The sequence below is a fragment of the Varroa jacobsoni genome, unplaced genomic scaffold (genome assembly GCF_002532875.2).
Source record: "Varroa jacobsoni isolate VJ856 unplaced genomic scaffold, vjacob_1.0 scaffold_119, whole genome shotgun sequence".
Taxonomy (NCBI): domain Eukaryota; kingdom Metazoa; phylum Arthropoda; class Arachnida; order Mesostigmata; family Varroidae; genus Varroa; species Varroa jacobsoni.
In genome coordinates, this window is record NW_019213021.1 from 196,870 (window position 1) to 213,454 (window position 16,585).

The 16,585-nt window shown below is 36.7% G+C and overlaps 2 protein-coding genes across 10 annotated transcripts in view; one reads left to right on the forward strand and one right to left on the reverse strand.

The window, feature by feature from the left end:
- The window catches only part of LOC111266744 (uncharacterized), a 57,182-nt gene extending 52,035 nt beyond the window's left edge, over positions 1-5,147 (forward strand). For 7 of the 9 annotated variants that reach the window (XM_022844473.2, XM_022844517.2, XM_022844541.2 and 4 more), the window contains one exon: positions 3,875-5,147. The gene's annotated coding sequence lies outside the window, so the exon portion shown is untranslated. The remainder of the gene's footprint in view (positions 1-3,874) is intronic. The other 2 variants (XM_022844532.2, XM_086971020.1) reach the window with 1 other exon arrangement.
- Positions 5,148-6,928: 1,781 nt separating this feature from the next.
- On the reverse strand, positions 6,929-16,323 carry LOC111266800 (uncharacterized). Its single transcript, XM_022844586.2, has 4 exons — positions 16,110-16,323; positions 12,907-12,957; positions 11,178-11,297; positions 6,929-9,767 (listed from the first exon to the last, which is right to left on the reverse strand). Exons 1-4 carry the CDS (start codon positions 16,194-16,196, stop codon positions 9,537-9,539), a joined length of 489 nt encoding a protein of 162 aa, XP_022700321.1. The 5' UTR covers positions 16,197-16,323; the 3' UTR covers positions 6,929-9,536.
- Between the last annotated feature and the right edge of the window lie 262 nt (positions 16,324-16,585).

A 16,585-nucleotide genomic window follows, 5' to 3' on the forward strand; every position in this document is an offset into this window, starting at 1 on the left:
GTATGTTTGGCTTCCTTAACTTACGGGTCGGTCCGTAACTCTGTCATCCGCAACGGAATAGAGCAACAAGCGAGCTACAAGTGAACCTGAAGTCACCTCGCGTGCACAATAGAGCTCCCCGTAGGCGTAAAGTATTTTCAGGGATCGTTACTGCTTACCATCGTCGTTACGGAGAATGCCAAAAAAAAACAGCATTAGCAATTCTCGAAACTCTTTGCTCATGCAGTGGATTCCAACGAAAAATGTCATATACTGCATCGAACGATAACTGCATCGGTTTTTTTAGAGAAACCGGGTATATATCTGGTTTCTGCTGCTTCTGCTGCTATGTTTATTTGGTTACGGAGCCCTCTAATTTGCATCAAGCTAAAACTATGCTGTATAAAGTTGTTGCATCCTTAAGCTACATGAACATTCACCATTGCACGGAATGAGTCTTCCCAGCGTATCAAGTCCTTCAGCTGTTCAAATTGTCGTCAAAGACATGTCGCGGGCTACTAGATCTACTAAATTTTCCAAAAAAAAAATCCGAAGGAGTTAGTGAAATAAAATTTTCCTTATTCACCTTTTTTGGTAGTACTAAAACATTTCATATATACAAGCTAATAAGCAAAATCACAGGATCAAGATGAATATCAGATTATTATAGCTGTATACATCATATACGAGTATACTTTTTTTTTACGTATATATACGAGTTTTTAAACGTTGTTAATTTTGTGGATGTATTTAAATTGGTATCAGAGGCCACGAACGGTATGAGATCTATTACACTTCTGCTCATATCTGGAGCATTTACACATATTGTCTAACTTATCGAAGCCCCGTTATTTACAGAATCTACGGTGTAACCCATGCATGACAAAGCGTGTCACGACAGTCGTTTAATTTGTACCTTTTCATTTGCTGTTCATCGCATTTGAATGTAAGGAATTTCTCATTAATATCTGAACTTTTTGAAGATTGATCTTAAACGTCTCTGTTGAGAAGTGGCGATCCAGGTCCTCTTATAGCTATGGCGAGTCAGCTAAGAAATACATGAGACGGTTACGGGTCGCTACGTGTAGTATCAGCGCTCTCTTAAAAAAGTTGTTTAGGGTTTCCCGCTGTGAGATCCTTTCAAATGACACGTACCTGTTACGTTGTAATCGAATCTATTTTGAGGTAAAGCACGCTAATAGCAGCTGTGGGAGATAAACGATGAGATGATTGGCGACCGAAACCACCTTACTGCATCTTTTGGAGACGTGTGCGGTATACTTCTGTTGACGGAAATGAACAACCCTATTTACGAAACCTGATTAACATGAACAAGAGGCAATACAGCTAGATACAAAATGTCAGTGGCCACTGTCCTACCTCGTCTTGTAAACTTCATCACCTCCGTCTTGGCCAAATTCATCGTCAATCCCAACTCTGTGATTCCCGCATGGAGCTTGCTGCATTTGGAACACGTTCAACCCTAAAATCACTACGTGGTGCCCATTTAGCATGACTTCGACTAAGCCCTTTGGTCCTGTTAATTAGTCAAATGGGCCTTTCAACAGATGGAGCAGATGAGGTTAGTTTGTCGACAGTTTTCTGTCGGGCAAAAGTTCGGATACTCTGTTATCGATGGTTGTCCTGTTATTCTGTAGAGCCGCAGTGAGAAAGTTAAGCACGTTAGTAAGGGCTTCCATTTGGACCAACGTGAGCATAATCTTACAGACGCCGAGTCAAAAGCTGCTTTGAAATGCGCGGAAACCGCGTACGTGCATTGCATGATTTAGTCAGTGCTTTTATGACGTCAGCCATGAGACTCCCGCACGCCCTTTCCAAAGCCTTGATTGCTACCGTTGGAATGACATATAAGCTTAAGTAAACATTTAATTTTTTACTTAGCAGGTTGGAGAGCAGATTCTAACACAAAAAAATATTTATATTCCCCGCCCTGGTAATGGCGTAATTAGATTCTTTCCCCTATTGGACCGTTAATAGGGTAATAAATCTCCATTGGGCTGAGTACCACTATAGTGTACCATTTGAGGTTCTCGTTGTAAACCCGGTCACGACTGGCGGCTTTCATATAGTTTTTTACAGACAGGTTTAAACAGAGGTTAGAGGGTTGAGCTTGGGCCGTACCTCAAGCTTTCAATACTTTGTATTGTAAACCTTTTGGTTCTTACCCCTCGCGTTTAAAGGGTTTATTTTTCTCAAAATGTTGAAGGCACTTTTCCGGCCACTTCACGTTTATAATTGTGTGGAAAGCGTTAAAAGCAGATAATTTTGTATTATATTAAGTCTCTTTCTTCACGATTATGTTATTTGCCTTTGTTGTACTTATGACACATGTCACTGAGTAATTCACTGTTTCCAATTCAAGGCATTTATGACAACTAGTTAAGAAACGCCGCCATTGGTCTGTAGGTACTGTTAATGTACTTCTGCTTCACACGTGAGGCTCTCGATATCTATTTTATACACCGCATAAATCGCCGTTGGCATTCTGTTAGAAAAAAATTTTCTCACCAATGGACCTAAGAGCTGTACAATGCTGTCGTCCATCACTAATGCTGTTTTTCGTGATGGGGCGCGCTGGATCGTTTCAAAATCTCCAAAAAATATGAAGCACTTCGCTAACAGCCGTCGTCAGCGGCGTATACGTTTGCCTAGCTTGTAAGTTAAGCACTTGTCCTTCCAGCTGTGAAACTCGCTCGTGACAATATTATATTTCGATTTTTTAGCTATCTCAAGGTGCACCAGGTATTTAAACGATTTAAACGGCATTTAGTACATTTACGGCGGCACGCTGGAACTACTCCCGAAAACGTTATATCATATTGATTCTTCTAGCGCTATTCTTAAGGTAGCAGGTCCAGTAGAAGTTCATTAAAAATAAGTCATTTATTTTGGGCTCCCTGAGGCGTTTCGTTGCTGGTCTTCAAAATCGATAAATGTCCAAGGGCCACCTAGCGTGAAAAAGGGATTTTGGAAATTGTATTATTTAAATTATTATTATATTAAATTAAGAAATTAAAATCTCGGAGCACCGTTTCCACTAAATTATAAAGGCTACTAGGTTGAAATTAGTTTTACGTATGACCACCTGCCCAACTTTGTCGTCAGATACCCCTCTTGTTTATAGATTTTTTTAAGACATTTTGTCCAAGATCTTATATAAGATTTTGGAATATATATATATATATATATATATATATTGTTTACAGAAATTTCTGCAGAGTTTTTGAAGTTCTTTGGAAACCGGTGAATTGATTCTACATAATTACCTCGCAGTGTTTCATTCTCTTGTATATCGTATTATCAGTTGTTAATCAACAAACATCATGTTTAGAAAAGAAGCCTGCTTAAAGTGAATTTTTGAAATATAAAGTAGCTTTAAATCCCCCATACTCTTAATATTTTATAGCTATTTTTTATTTATCCTCAACCAATATAGAAGGGGTTAGTAGGTTTACGGTCATTGCATTCTTTTCTATACTTAATCTTATTTTTAATTTTCTCAACTGTAAAATTTTGTCTTTTCTACCCTGTGTTTAAGTAAACTTAGTGATTTCTAATAACAATAGGAAATTTTAAAAAAGACAACAGTGTTAATTTAGAAATACAGGAGTCGAAACTTTTTACGTAGAATACTATATTCTACGTAAAAAGGGATTGTTATAGATCTACGCGGAACAAAAATAAACGATCCTAAAAGAGAATTGTTGTAGGTACTATTTTTTTGATTGAGTAAAAGGTTCTTATCCGTGCCTTGAACCGTAAACCAACATGGAGGTATATGCGAGGTTACATGGAATATTTCATCCGAGAATGCCAATAGGAAAATACAACTAAAGGAAACTGCCTATCTTCTTCTTTCGGCCAAAATTTACAGATGGTGCACATTGGCGAAGCAGTAAGTGAAATACAAGCTGGTGCGTTAAAACAGGGAAAAATATTTGTTGAAAATATTTGGCGAGCTGGTCATTCGATGCTCCAGGTATTAGACAAAAGCAGTTATTTTTAGATTAAAACACGGCGAACGGTGCATCCTTTTGAAAAGTTGAGCAAATATTGGCGATTATCCGATCCTTCTGCGCTGGACGAGTACTCATCAAAATTAAAAACTTCGAAATCGACAATCTAAGTTATCGCCAATTTTCATGCTCAAGGTTTCTTCATAAAAGTTTACCTTGGAGGCGGGTCCCTATTAGAATTTAGATTTAAAAGACTCGAAAATTAATCGAAACTTTGATATGCAAAGGTTTTCGATGCAGAAAGTTATGGCCGCATTTTTGAGAATTTCGGTTTGGTATCAGTGCAAAATATAATTTTATTTGTATGTAGCGTATTTTGCTGAGAGACTATAGCTATCGATATCGTTTAACATACGGTTACTGTTGAAATGTCACTCACAGACTAAAAAAAAATATTTTAAAGTAGTGATTTAGTTTTCGAATCAAAGCTGTAATCGCATTGAATGGTGCTTTTATTTAATAACATCAATGTTAGAAGTATGCACAAACAGTTTCGTTGAAGAATTTGCTTGTTCCGAAATTACACGTTTAGAAACAAAGCGTAAGAAGTTTAAACCATGTATAGCTCAAGTTTGTTTTCAGAAAATGTCGTCCTGGGATCTACAAAAAGGACTCGTTCATGCTGCCTTCAAAACGTAGTATCATAATTGATGCGTGATATATGTCAATATCTAACATATTACGACGTATAAACGATAAAGACCTAAATTTATTTAATACATTTACGAATACTGCAGATGGCGTTTGTGCAATCAACACACTAATTATTAAAACCTGAATCTGGCCTGAACTACGTTGTGAGAATTGGGCTTGCTGTGTGACTTCACCACGATTGTCGAGAGCTTTGTACACCTATACGCGTTTTATCCCAAAAGCAGTAAAGCTATTTACTCCGAAGGGGTTAAAGAAACTAAATATTTGACCCTAAATCGGGCCTGCAGTCTGCAATAGTGCAAGTCTGCCATTTTTAAAAGTAATGAAAACAATGAATAGCAAACTTGTTTCTTCATATTACATTATTATTTTTTAAATACCTCTGATACTTTAGCTTTTTGGAAAACTGATAGATATATGAAAAATGTAATGCTTATACATTTTTAGAAATGACTGAAATAAAACAAATGTTGTTTAGATTTCCAATTTTTATTTTTAGGTTATAGCTTTTTACGGCTTACTTTTGATAAATTCGCTATTCCGATACCAAATTTTAGTCGCCTTTAATTTACTATCCTATATTTTTAGTATCAAAGCTTGGGATTTGATAGCGAGGATAGGACGATTATGTTACAAGGGCATAATTACCGAATATAGTGATTTATAATTCAATGAAAGCAATGACATCAATCGTGTACAGCAAACAGCTTTCTAACGAAATACGCAAAATTTGGTGATCAGTAAACAACAAATAGAAAGAAAATAAGGAAAACTACGAAAACGTATGCATACTCTTGGTCCATTTAAGGTTTTACCGATGTTTTTTTCTTAGTAAACTCTCGTATTGCTATTTCTCTTCGTGGTCGTCATGAAAGCACTAGATACTTGTTTCGTGTTTAGCTCGTAGTGCGTAGTTTAGTGCTACTATAATTGGTAAAATAATTCTGTCATATACACACTCCACCAAGCTATTATAAAATCTAATTAATCATTACTATAATCATTACCGATACTATAATCATTACAGATAAATTTCAACCACATAAAAACAGATTGTTTTGATAATAAACAAAAAAAACTGAACCCTGTCTTAGCCGTAGTACTAGTTGCTCCACGTTTCCTTCATATCGTAAAACGTTTTATTAGCGGGATGGCCTAACACGTGTCGACAAAACGTACCAATTCATCTAGCTATTTTCATAGATAAGAGGTATGTAAATAATCCACATACACAGATTAAAGCATTTTGAATCATTACTGGCATGAAATAAGGCCTGAGATAGGAGCAAAAACATTCTTTTTTAATCTGGTATTCTTTATTCGGATCTTGTGTTTTCCGCTGCTTCAGTGTGTCGATTAAAATGCAGCTATCAGACTTCACAACACCAACAAATCTTTTTCAGTTTAACACCGTATATGTATGATCACGGAAAACTTGAGCCTGAAATTTTATAGAAAAGATTTTTTAAAGAAAAAAAAATGTACAATGAAGTCCCTTCTGTCGATGAAGCAATATTGGTTATAAATATCCACATAAGAACGTAGCTGAGATCCAACAGGCAGTTTTTAAACGTATTCTATTGAGTGATTCCGAAAAAGTTACGTTTACGGATGAGATACTATACTGAGACGGATATTACTTGTCTACCCTTTGTAATACCGTTGGTTATAAACCAAAGCCAATATTTTTTCTTGAAGTCAGATAGAAATCTTAGGGATCATATACTATTACACCGCAATTTTTATATAATATATAATTAATCAGTATGCTTGGAGAGTACCAAAGATGATTCATGTTATATCTAAAAATGTATACACACCGGCCTGGCCCTTCTACGTTCCCCACACGTACTTATGTTTCTTTTTTAGAAAAATATATTTATATATAAAGATAGATCGGATCTGTGGGTCCTGTTCATATGTCTTGATTTCCTCTTTCTATCCAGAATAACTACCTACAACATAGACATGCAATGCTAAATGAAAGCATTTTTGTATAATAATCGCCCGTTATCATATATATAGAGTATCTCTAATTTTGCTGAGCTCAAGCATGACGCAAAATTTTAGGTAGTTCGAACAGAATCGCCATAGTCGTCCATCTTAGTTACATCCAGTTACATCCATTCTTATGCAAGCAAGGCCTCAAAAATGTTTTTCGTTCAGTAGGTTGAAACGTCATGCAAAATGCATAATATGCTTATTAATGTTGTACAGTGTTACAGCTGACAACTTTGTGGATACAAAGGCGGGCAGTATTTAATTACAATTGCACAAACTGTTTATTTTATTGCCATGCGTTATAATTGCGATTGGTTTTTGCAATTTTCTAATTATTAATAACTCATACTATAACACTACAGGGAACTTTGTTGGAGTTCGAATTTGTATTGATTTGTTACCAAATTACATCTAAACAAGCACATTTTTTTTACATGTGCGAACTGACAATACTTACGGTTATCTTTATTCGACTAACATCCGTTCACTTCGATTTTCTTCGAATTTTTCAAATATTCTCATCTCTAAAACGGCCGCTGATCTTCGCATTAAGTTTGGGATCATAAAAACTGGGCTATTCGAGTTCTGTATTGAGAATTTTCTGATACGCTTTGAAGAAGAAGAAGAAGAAGACAATTTTTTTTTTTAGAAGCCGCATAAAACTTGGTATGTAAAAAAACATATGTAAAGTGTTTAATTTCAGTACTATTCGCTATGCTTAAAGGCTTTTGACAATAGATGACTTCCTTGTATATACCAAAGATGAACCCCCAGCCGATGTGATCAATTTGAGGTTTGTTGTTGAAAAGAACTGCTTTTCTTTTAGCACCAAGAATAGCGGACGGAAAATTAACACAGATCATTATATAGCATTACTTTGCACTACAATATGTACCATTATAATTCAAGTCTCTATGTCACTACCGTCGTAAGTTACTAAAAATTGAAAGCTCGCAAATATTCGATAATATTCCATGCAGGGCTATTGAAGAGCCACATACACCACAAATATTCGAGACCCAAAACGTAGTTTCATTTAAATGGAGACACGAACCTTCTGGGATAGAAGTAAATGAGAACTGATAGTCAGATAGTTGACGTTTAGCTATTTCTCAAGCTGACGACGAAATTCACTAACTATACCCAAAAACTTTGTTAAGCATAATGAAAATACACTTTATTTTTAAGTCAAGTTAGTCATATGGATAGGTAAGTTTACTTCGGCAATACAGCGATTTTGCAATATCAACAAAATGGCAGAACTTCCAAACTATTTAGTTTTTAATCTTCGAAAAAAAAAAAATCTAATTCTTCAAAAACCGCATGGAAACTGGCAACTATGTAGGCTGTTGATATCAAATAAACTTTGAGGTCTTGATAGGGGCTTATTCAGGATGAAAATATTAGATAATAGCTGATTTTCGCACGGATTTTGATTACGACGCACGAGCTTGATATTGTGTTCTAGCAAGATCGGGTTTTCGTTTAGTAGCAGATAAACGCATGCCTACTACCGCCCGCCAAAATGCGCTCAAACTTGAACGCGCCACGCTGTGTATAAACCATTTTTTAATAATAAAAAGAATTTTCACAATTCACGATCAATTAAAGCATTGTAAAAAGTCATCCTTAATTAGGTAGCGATACAGTAGTATACAGATATTCAATTGCCAATTGTATTGTAAGTTCAATGAATATGACTTAGTTGAATAACTGTGAAATGTGAACGTACAATATATTGGATCAAATCAACAAGACAGTATCGGATCATTCGCAGCATCCATAAAGCAATTTTTTAGATCATGTCTACGTTACCTTAGAGGGCAGCAGAAATTTTTTTCGTCCGCAGTAGTGTAGGATAGATTAGACCTATACCACTATTGACTGCACAAGCACTTTAGTCAGTTATTTTTAACGCCAGGTTTAGTAATCTTCTCGTACTTGTACTTTCTTTAGTTTAAGAAGGGAAAATAAGTCCTATATAAGGATTCCAGCCGAAATTCCTTAATCATAAGCCAGCCGAACAGTAAGATTTGACGTAATAATCACCTTTCTTGATGATTACCTTCAGACTTATTCACATCATTTTCATAGTTATGATTTGTGTACTTTTGCTACTTCCGGTAGCAGTTTTATCCACCGGAACATATATTTCTATCGCTGTGGGGTTACACGTAGCTGCTTTAACGAATATACTTTTGATTTATCAGGTATTACGCATAATGGCCAGACTGACAATTCTTTAACCATTCGTAAAAATTAACGTCTTCTGTACATTAGAAAGCGAGTTTTTTTTTTAAGGCAAACTGTGTAATGTAAAATTTCCGCTAGAGAGAATTGATAACGGGTGCGTCCATAAAATCGAATGCTCAATTTGAGTCTAAATGCATGTAATAGGAAGAACGAAGGTAATCAGCGCAGTCAATTCTAACCTAAGAGATCAAATACTGTTTCAATTTCCACTACATTGTGCTATTGTCGTTGGTAGTCGTAAGGCAAACATTGAATCGCTCGAGATAGCGGGTTTTGGAAAGCCGTGAACATGGACTTCGCCTGAAGTGACTGATACGTAACTTAAGTGACAGGCAATTACGCTTGCTCGTAGTATTACATTTTCTATGAACAAATAAGTGTAACAAGAATACTTTTAGATACTTTAGATACTGTTAACAGGACGTCGGATATTGCTGAGTACTTGTAACAGTCGGCAAGGTCAGTTGGCTTTTCGTGTACCTGCGCTTAATCAAAATCATCATCCAAGCATAATTATATTCCTTTGGTCAAGAGGGTTGCAATACCACAAACTTTGAGCAGAAGTCTCTCGGTTCGCAGATCCTGGCAGTAGGTCAGGAAGTAAAAAACGACCTAAACCATGACTTTGATACCACAGATCTGCGAGATGTTGTAATCCATACAAGCTTGGTATAGCTGAACTTGGTTAATATAGTCGTCGTGTTTTTCAGTTGCCTCCTTTTGACATGCGTCGTGCTTCAGCAGAACAGCCTCCTCAACTTCACTATCGAGTTTTTTGTTCTTGATTTCGTTCCGAGCACGATCGAACTTGTACACACCCTCGTCGTCGAACCATCCTTCAGCCTAATGATAGGAATTAACAATTTTTGTTAATAAAAGCTTGTAAAAATTCAAAATTCTCTTTAGTAAGAGAAGGATAGCAATTCAGACATTGTACTGACCGTTTATATTGACTATAGATATTATCATTGGGATTTCAGCACACACAAAGCTAATTTCTTTTGACATCCAGTTGTCGTTATTAAGCTAAGACTAATCTTTAGATTGGTCTTAGCCTAATAACAAAATTATCTATGCAATGACCGCGTTCAGTGACTGCCAACGGAATGTTTGTCTAGAAAGACAATGTAGTAAAACGAAAATATTTCTTAGTGTTGGGAACAACAGGATTTATAAGACAGATATGAAAAGGCCTGCTTTCCGTCCAAGAGAGAGGCTATACCTATTTAGGCTAGATAACTTTGCAAAAAATTTGATTTCATGCATTTTGACCTTTACGCTTCGCTTTCGAGTCATGCTACCCCAAAAGGCAAGTATCAATGAAAATGGATTTATCTCAGGTTAAATGCTGCATACATTTTTTTGAACAGAGGCGAAGCACTCGAATAAAATAGAACTTTTTTTTTTAAAGAAATTCGAAGTTCGTTCTTACACGTAACGCCTAATTTTAAAATGATAATAGATTTTTATCGAACATTTTGAAACTAGTGTCTGTTTGCTATACTTCTGTTCAGTAAAGGCGTTTATTAAGAACGTTGATTACAAATGTAAGGTTTCTCCCGATATCCCTGTGGATCAATGTTTGCCGGATCGACTCTTTTGATTATCAGAAATAATTAGAGGAAAGAAATACTAAAATCCTAAATAGGTTAAAAAAACTACTGGATGCTACACGTTTCCCTACGAACGTATTTCTCTAATTTTACCCTAAGAGTCACCCTACAGAATCTTTGTTACCTTGCAGAATTTTTGAGCTTCTTCCTTTTATTTAGAGAACATTACGTAAATTACGACATAAGTTTTTACCTTGTTTTGTTTTTTGTAGAGTTTTTATAAACATTATTCCTTCAACCTCCTAATGCTCTAGATAGAATATCTATCGGAGCACATTATGTACGAGAAAATTTTGTGAAAAACCTTAAAAAAAAACTGTAGTTCTAGATTAACCTGTTTCCTTTTCAAAAGAAAAAACAAAAATAGAATTCCTTGGAAAACTTGCTATTTCTCTTATCGTGTGGAGCAACAAAATTTTATTTGACTGCTATCCTCATTCGCCTAACACTTGAGACCAAGGATACTGTAGTGTAACATTTTTATTTTAGCTAATTTTATTTAAAATTATGAAAACTTTTAAACATGACGAAAGTATAGATGCTATAATTCATATTGACCTAAGACCTCTTACGTTTATGGAACGTTAATTATCAGTAATAAGATAGCACAACAAAGAGTGTTCATGAGCACTTAGCATACCTTAAGTGCACAAGTTGTAACCGATTCACGGTGCTTGTCAATCTCCTGTTGTGTCGCCTTTTCGGGATCCGGAAGAGGAAGCGATTGCAAACACTTATCCACTACTGCAGCTTTGCTAGTCTGTGGTATAGAAACAAACACACAACGTTTATACAAGCACTTACAACAAATATTTGTTCAAATACGTAAAAGACACGTAGAATATATATTTTATTTACGGTATACGTGCGCTAAAGAAGCTCTTAGCGGAACTTGTGAAAGAGCATCTGTTATTAAGATCATCGCTGGTGGGTTAATCAACCTCATTACAGCATATCAGATACCCTGAACCTAAGCCGTAGTTGTTTTTCAGGCGCTTAACATGTTTTTTGCCCACAGTAGCATCCAATAAAATAATTTTGCTCTTATTCGAAGACCACTAAAAAAAAAACATTTCGAGAACACAGCAAATATACGTCGTCATTTTTATACGCCCACAGAGTCAAATATATCCTAAATAGTATTGCTGGCGTGAAAGGTGCACCACGAAAAGTTAGCATGTTTTATTCAACTCAATTCAGTCGTCTCAATAAGTTGTAAACGTTCATTATATTTTCAACACAGTGTACTTCATTCATATAACTCTAACAGAGTCATATTTTTACAAACGTAACAACAAACTTCGAAAGATAACCTTTCACCAAACCATTTCAAAGCAAAAAAAAACGAACGCCAGCTAATTTAGTTGTATTTTTCTTACGTTACATTGGGTACGAGTATAATTGCATTCAATTACCCACTATACATTAGACACCAAACCAGTTATTAGCCAACTAAGAAAGACCATTTAACACATGAGACGTACGACTGCCGGTCATAATTACACAACTCCGAAGCATGTTAGATGCCACAGGCGTCTCAAATGATTGCACAGATGTGTCGAAACCCACCTATTATATATAATTTCACTATTAGTTCATAAAGAAAAAACTAGTGCTCTATAAAGTTTTTCCTAAAAGTATTTTTTGTAAGCACGAAGGCTTAGCGTTTATTATATTTCTAATTAATTCTATTAATTTCTATATTAGTAAAAATATCTGTTCCTAGTATCCATATAGTCTTTCCGCCACGTATCAAGCACCGGGCAATTCAAGCCTGATAGACCTGGCAGATTTAAATCAATATATGGGTAATTATCATTAGCTTTTTTCCGACAAATATACCAAGGATACCTGCTTCATCCTATCATCTACATTATCAATCAATAGACATAATACTCAAAATGGGCCATCTTGTGCTACACAAGATCTTCCAGTCCAACTTAAGCATAATTTTTTGCATTTTCTCTCCCGTGCATATATTTTGTTGTTCTAATTATTTGTATTTAGAGCAAGCTGAGAAATCTTCTTTCACATTCCTTATTCACCATACCTGGTCCGTTAATCTTAATAAGTTACATTATTTGCTTAAGTCTATTAGCGGCTAGACAAAGGCGTCAGCACGAACGTTATAATGGTACAAGATATTTAGTAGAAAATAGTGAAACCATTAATGCCTCCCAGAAATACCGTCCTTCGGTCGAATACGCAAATCATCTATTCGATCAGCATATTCTTTAAGAAATTCCCGCAATTTCCCATTGGAAGCGTAGATATTCGCGTATCAAAGTTGAAAAAAAAAAAGTAAAATTCTCGTCCATACCCATATTTGTTTACCGTATCTGATGCCACTATAAAATTGTCAAACCTACCCGTTCGCTCTCTGAGGGTTTCAGCTGCTCGCACTTGCCCCATTCAATCACCTGTAACAAGGCAGATATATGGAATAGACGAATCAGTGAAAATATTTATACAATGTCTCAGCCAGCGTTCAGGTATATTTAATTAAGGTAATTTGCTTGGCTAACGTAAAACTCACATTTAGCTTAGAAGATTGCTTATATACATATAGAGAATTTTTATGTTACTTAAACAAACGATTTCATTTAAACATACAAAGCACAAGAAAGCCCGCAATGGTTTACCTTAGACATATATATTTATATCAACCCATTGCGTTGTCCGGGGGATTAGTGCGGTGGCGTCAGCGCTGGCGTTGAAATAACGGTGTATTATCTTATCACATGCGTTACTAGCAAGCAATACACCTTCGTGATCAAACTGTGAAAGTTAACTAACTAAGCGATTAGTTCGTCCATAGGCAGCGGAATTTGTGTTGAAATTTTATTGCGAAAGCCTCTAGCAGATGCTCTTTAAAGACGCTCAAGGCAAACCAAAGAGATTAGAGCGAATTCCCAACTAGTGATGTTTGCCCTATGGCATGTAAGTTAGCGATTAGATTTGTTCCTGACAAGGTATAAAATCACATTCAGATATTTTTATTAGTTGCCACCCGCAAAATTGGTCAAACTGCGTTTGTATTATTTCGGAATTTTAACAACAACATAATTTCCTTTTTTCAAAAAAGTACTTATATAAAGTACCCTTGTATCGAAACCGTTCGTAACAAAGCTAAAACTGACGTGCGATTTAATCTTTCACCTGAACGTTTCCGCTGCTGTGTGTGCCCACAGTTTGGTTGATTATTCAACTTTTTTTTTTACTTGATTTTTACAATTCAAAACAAACTTTCACACCTTTATTGTGGCCCTGGCTTCAAAAATTGTAATCTTATCCTCATATTGTTGTTTATTTATACATTGAAGAATAGACCGCTTCGAAGGTAAGAGCCCGTAGAGGGAAATGAACACTGTCCAAGATGAACGTTTAGGAACAGTATCTCGGACATGATGAGCAGATAATCAGATGTCGCCTTATGTCTATGATATAATAGAACAAGTCGCAGATGCTGGAAGCATCTGGCAATCCATCTTCGCCCAGCTTAGAAAAAACACTGGACAAACACGAAATAAATGGCAAAATGAGTAGAATTTTTATTTTTCCTATGGAGGCGTATGCGAGTCTGTGCACGTTAATGTTGGTTAAATACTTTTCATCAACCAACGGCACGCCAAGCGGCATTCCGTAGGTCGGTTAGGCGACGTCCCGCCTGACTATGCATCTAAAGTAAATTCGGGTGCACTGATACAAATGCATAATACCATTCTGACGCAAATCTCTAGATTTTGCTTTATCGTTCTCTGTTACTCTCTGCCGCTGCCCAAGCTAGCTGTTACTAAATAAAATTGATACTACTGTTGCAATATATATGGGATAGCGACCGCATATATATGTGGTCGCTATCCTTTGAAGCGCGACTTTACTGCTGTCGGCAGCATTATACTGCTTTTATTAGCTTCATCATCATTAGCATCATCATCATCTGCTACAGCAGCGACAACGATACTAACAGTGGTGGCGTTTTGTTGCAAATAGAAGCGATGCTTTCTGCTTGTTTGGGCACTATTATTACTACTACGACTTCTACTACGATAATACCTCACATTAGTTTACGCCGCTAATGCTACCGCTCTGGCGCTACTATCGCCGTTCTTGTTGTTGTTATTGTTGCTGATGCAGTTCGGTTCGCATCCAAGGTCGTCCAGGGGTTCCAAGATAAGTCAACCAAATGTGTTGTTAATGTCAATGATATGATTCGATTGTAGGGAGTACGTTGCGGAAGGGGCGTTTTTAATAATGAGAAACAGAATCTATGCGAAAGCAGCACTTATCTCCGACCACATCTGCAGCTTATAATTCTGTTTTTTTTTCAGCCTGACTACTTTTGCTCGAGCGACGGAGGTCGAGCGGCCGGACGATTCAACTAGCCGTGATGGTTAGAGATTTGAGTAAACTGAGACTTCTATAGCCTGCTGCTTTAAGTTGGCTTCAAGCTGAGTTATAAAATACCTACAGCCATTTTACGTTATTTTATACAGGTTACATCTTCTGTCTGCTGTTTACCTAGGACGCCTTTATGAAGGCCTTCAAGGAGATACAGGAATATGCGTGGATAGTTGAAACGTTGAGATGGGATATACACATACTTTGAGAGCTAGTAGTGGATCTTTTGAGAGTTAAATTCATGTTCTTTTTGAGGCGCTTCTACTTGAATATTGTAGTTTTTATCTCACTAGTAACCGCTGGCTATCTGATACATTGAAGCAACGTTTAACGGCAGTACTGCGCGTAGAGATCAACATATTTATTTGACCATCTCGTAATTTCTCTCTCAGCAGGGCACACTGGATCTCTATTTATATGTAGTACACGCCATAGTACTGTAGCGTGCAACAAATGTTATAATGCAATACGTACTCTCTAGATTAAAAAGCTAGAAATATACCAATATGCATACAAACAGTCAGCCAAAAGATTCGATGATAGGACGCTTCTAACGCATCTATTTGGAACAGTATTCACCCTATCACAAATTATACAATGCGACTATTTCTCATATAACATATATGTTATATATATATATATATATATAAAAGCACAAATACAACATTTTGCAATGAACATAGATTCAGCAAGAATCAATAGCATTTAACTTTGCTTCTTTCTTTTAAGGCATTCAAATTTCAGAAAAGTACCCTTGCGCAAACAGAACTTGAATAAACAGAACTTAGGAAATGATTCAAACCGATGGTGCCTGGACTCGGCATCTGAACCGAGTTACAAAATGAAGAAGCGCTACACTTCATCATACGATATTACTTCACTATAAATGCTGGATGTGCTATGAGGAGCTGCAAGCCAAAGAAACAATACAGAGCCAGGAAGACACACGCCTACGCATTGTTCAAATTGCCTCGCATTATTTGAGTATCTTTGTTCATTTACGAGAGAGCAGAAATCATGCGGATATCTTACAGCAAATATCACAATTGGGCAGTCAAAGTATTGTTATTAAGCAGGTTAAGCTGAAGAAGAGGAGAAAAAAATTCTTTATGGATGCTACTGGACGTAGGCGTGTTTTACATGGACGATGGATGGAAAAGTAAATACTTACGGGGACCTTGGCTGGTGTGGCGGAAGCAGGTGCCTGAGGGGCGGCCTTAGCCATGCCTACCAATGCGATGATCACGAAAACCTTCATGCTGGTAATTTTGATATTGCAAGCCCTAATACACCGAAATGACTATTTTATGTCCTAAACTTCTTACTCCAGAAAGTAATGAAAGCCACAATCAAGGAGGCGCTGGCGCTTCTGCTGAAGAGTGTCGCTTTGGTCGTGCGTTTATATTACGGCAGAAGCATACAGTGGTGGGTCGATTGCGGCGGAAGGGGAGAGGGCATGCTGTTGCCTCCACTCCATAAACAGGCAGTGCTTTTGGTACTGCTGTGTTGTATTGGTCGCTTGCCAGCATTCAGGATTCACTGACACTATTATTCATATTATAACTGTGGCACTATCATGCCGCGGCGCGCACACAAGGAATACCGACATTACTCGCAGTGATGACGACCGCAGTGCTGCTGCGTTGC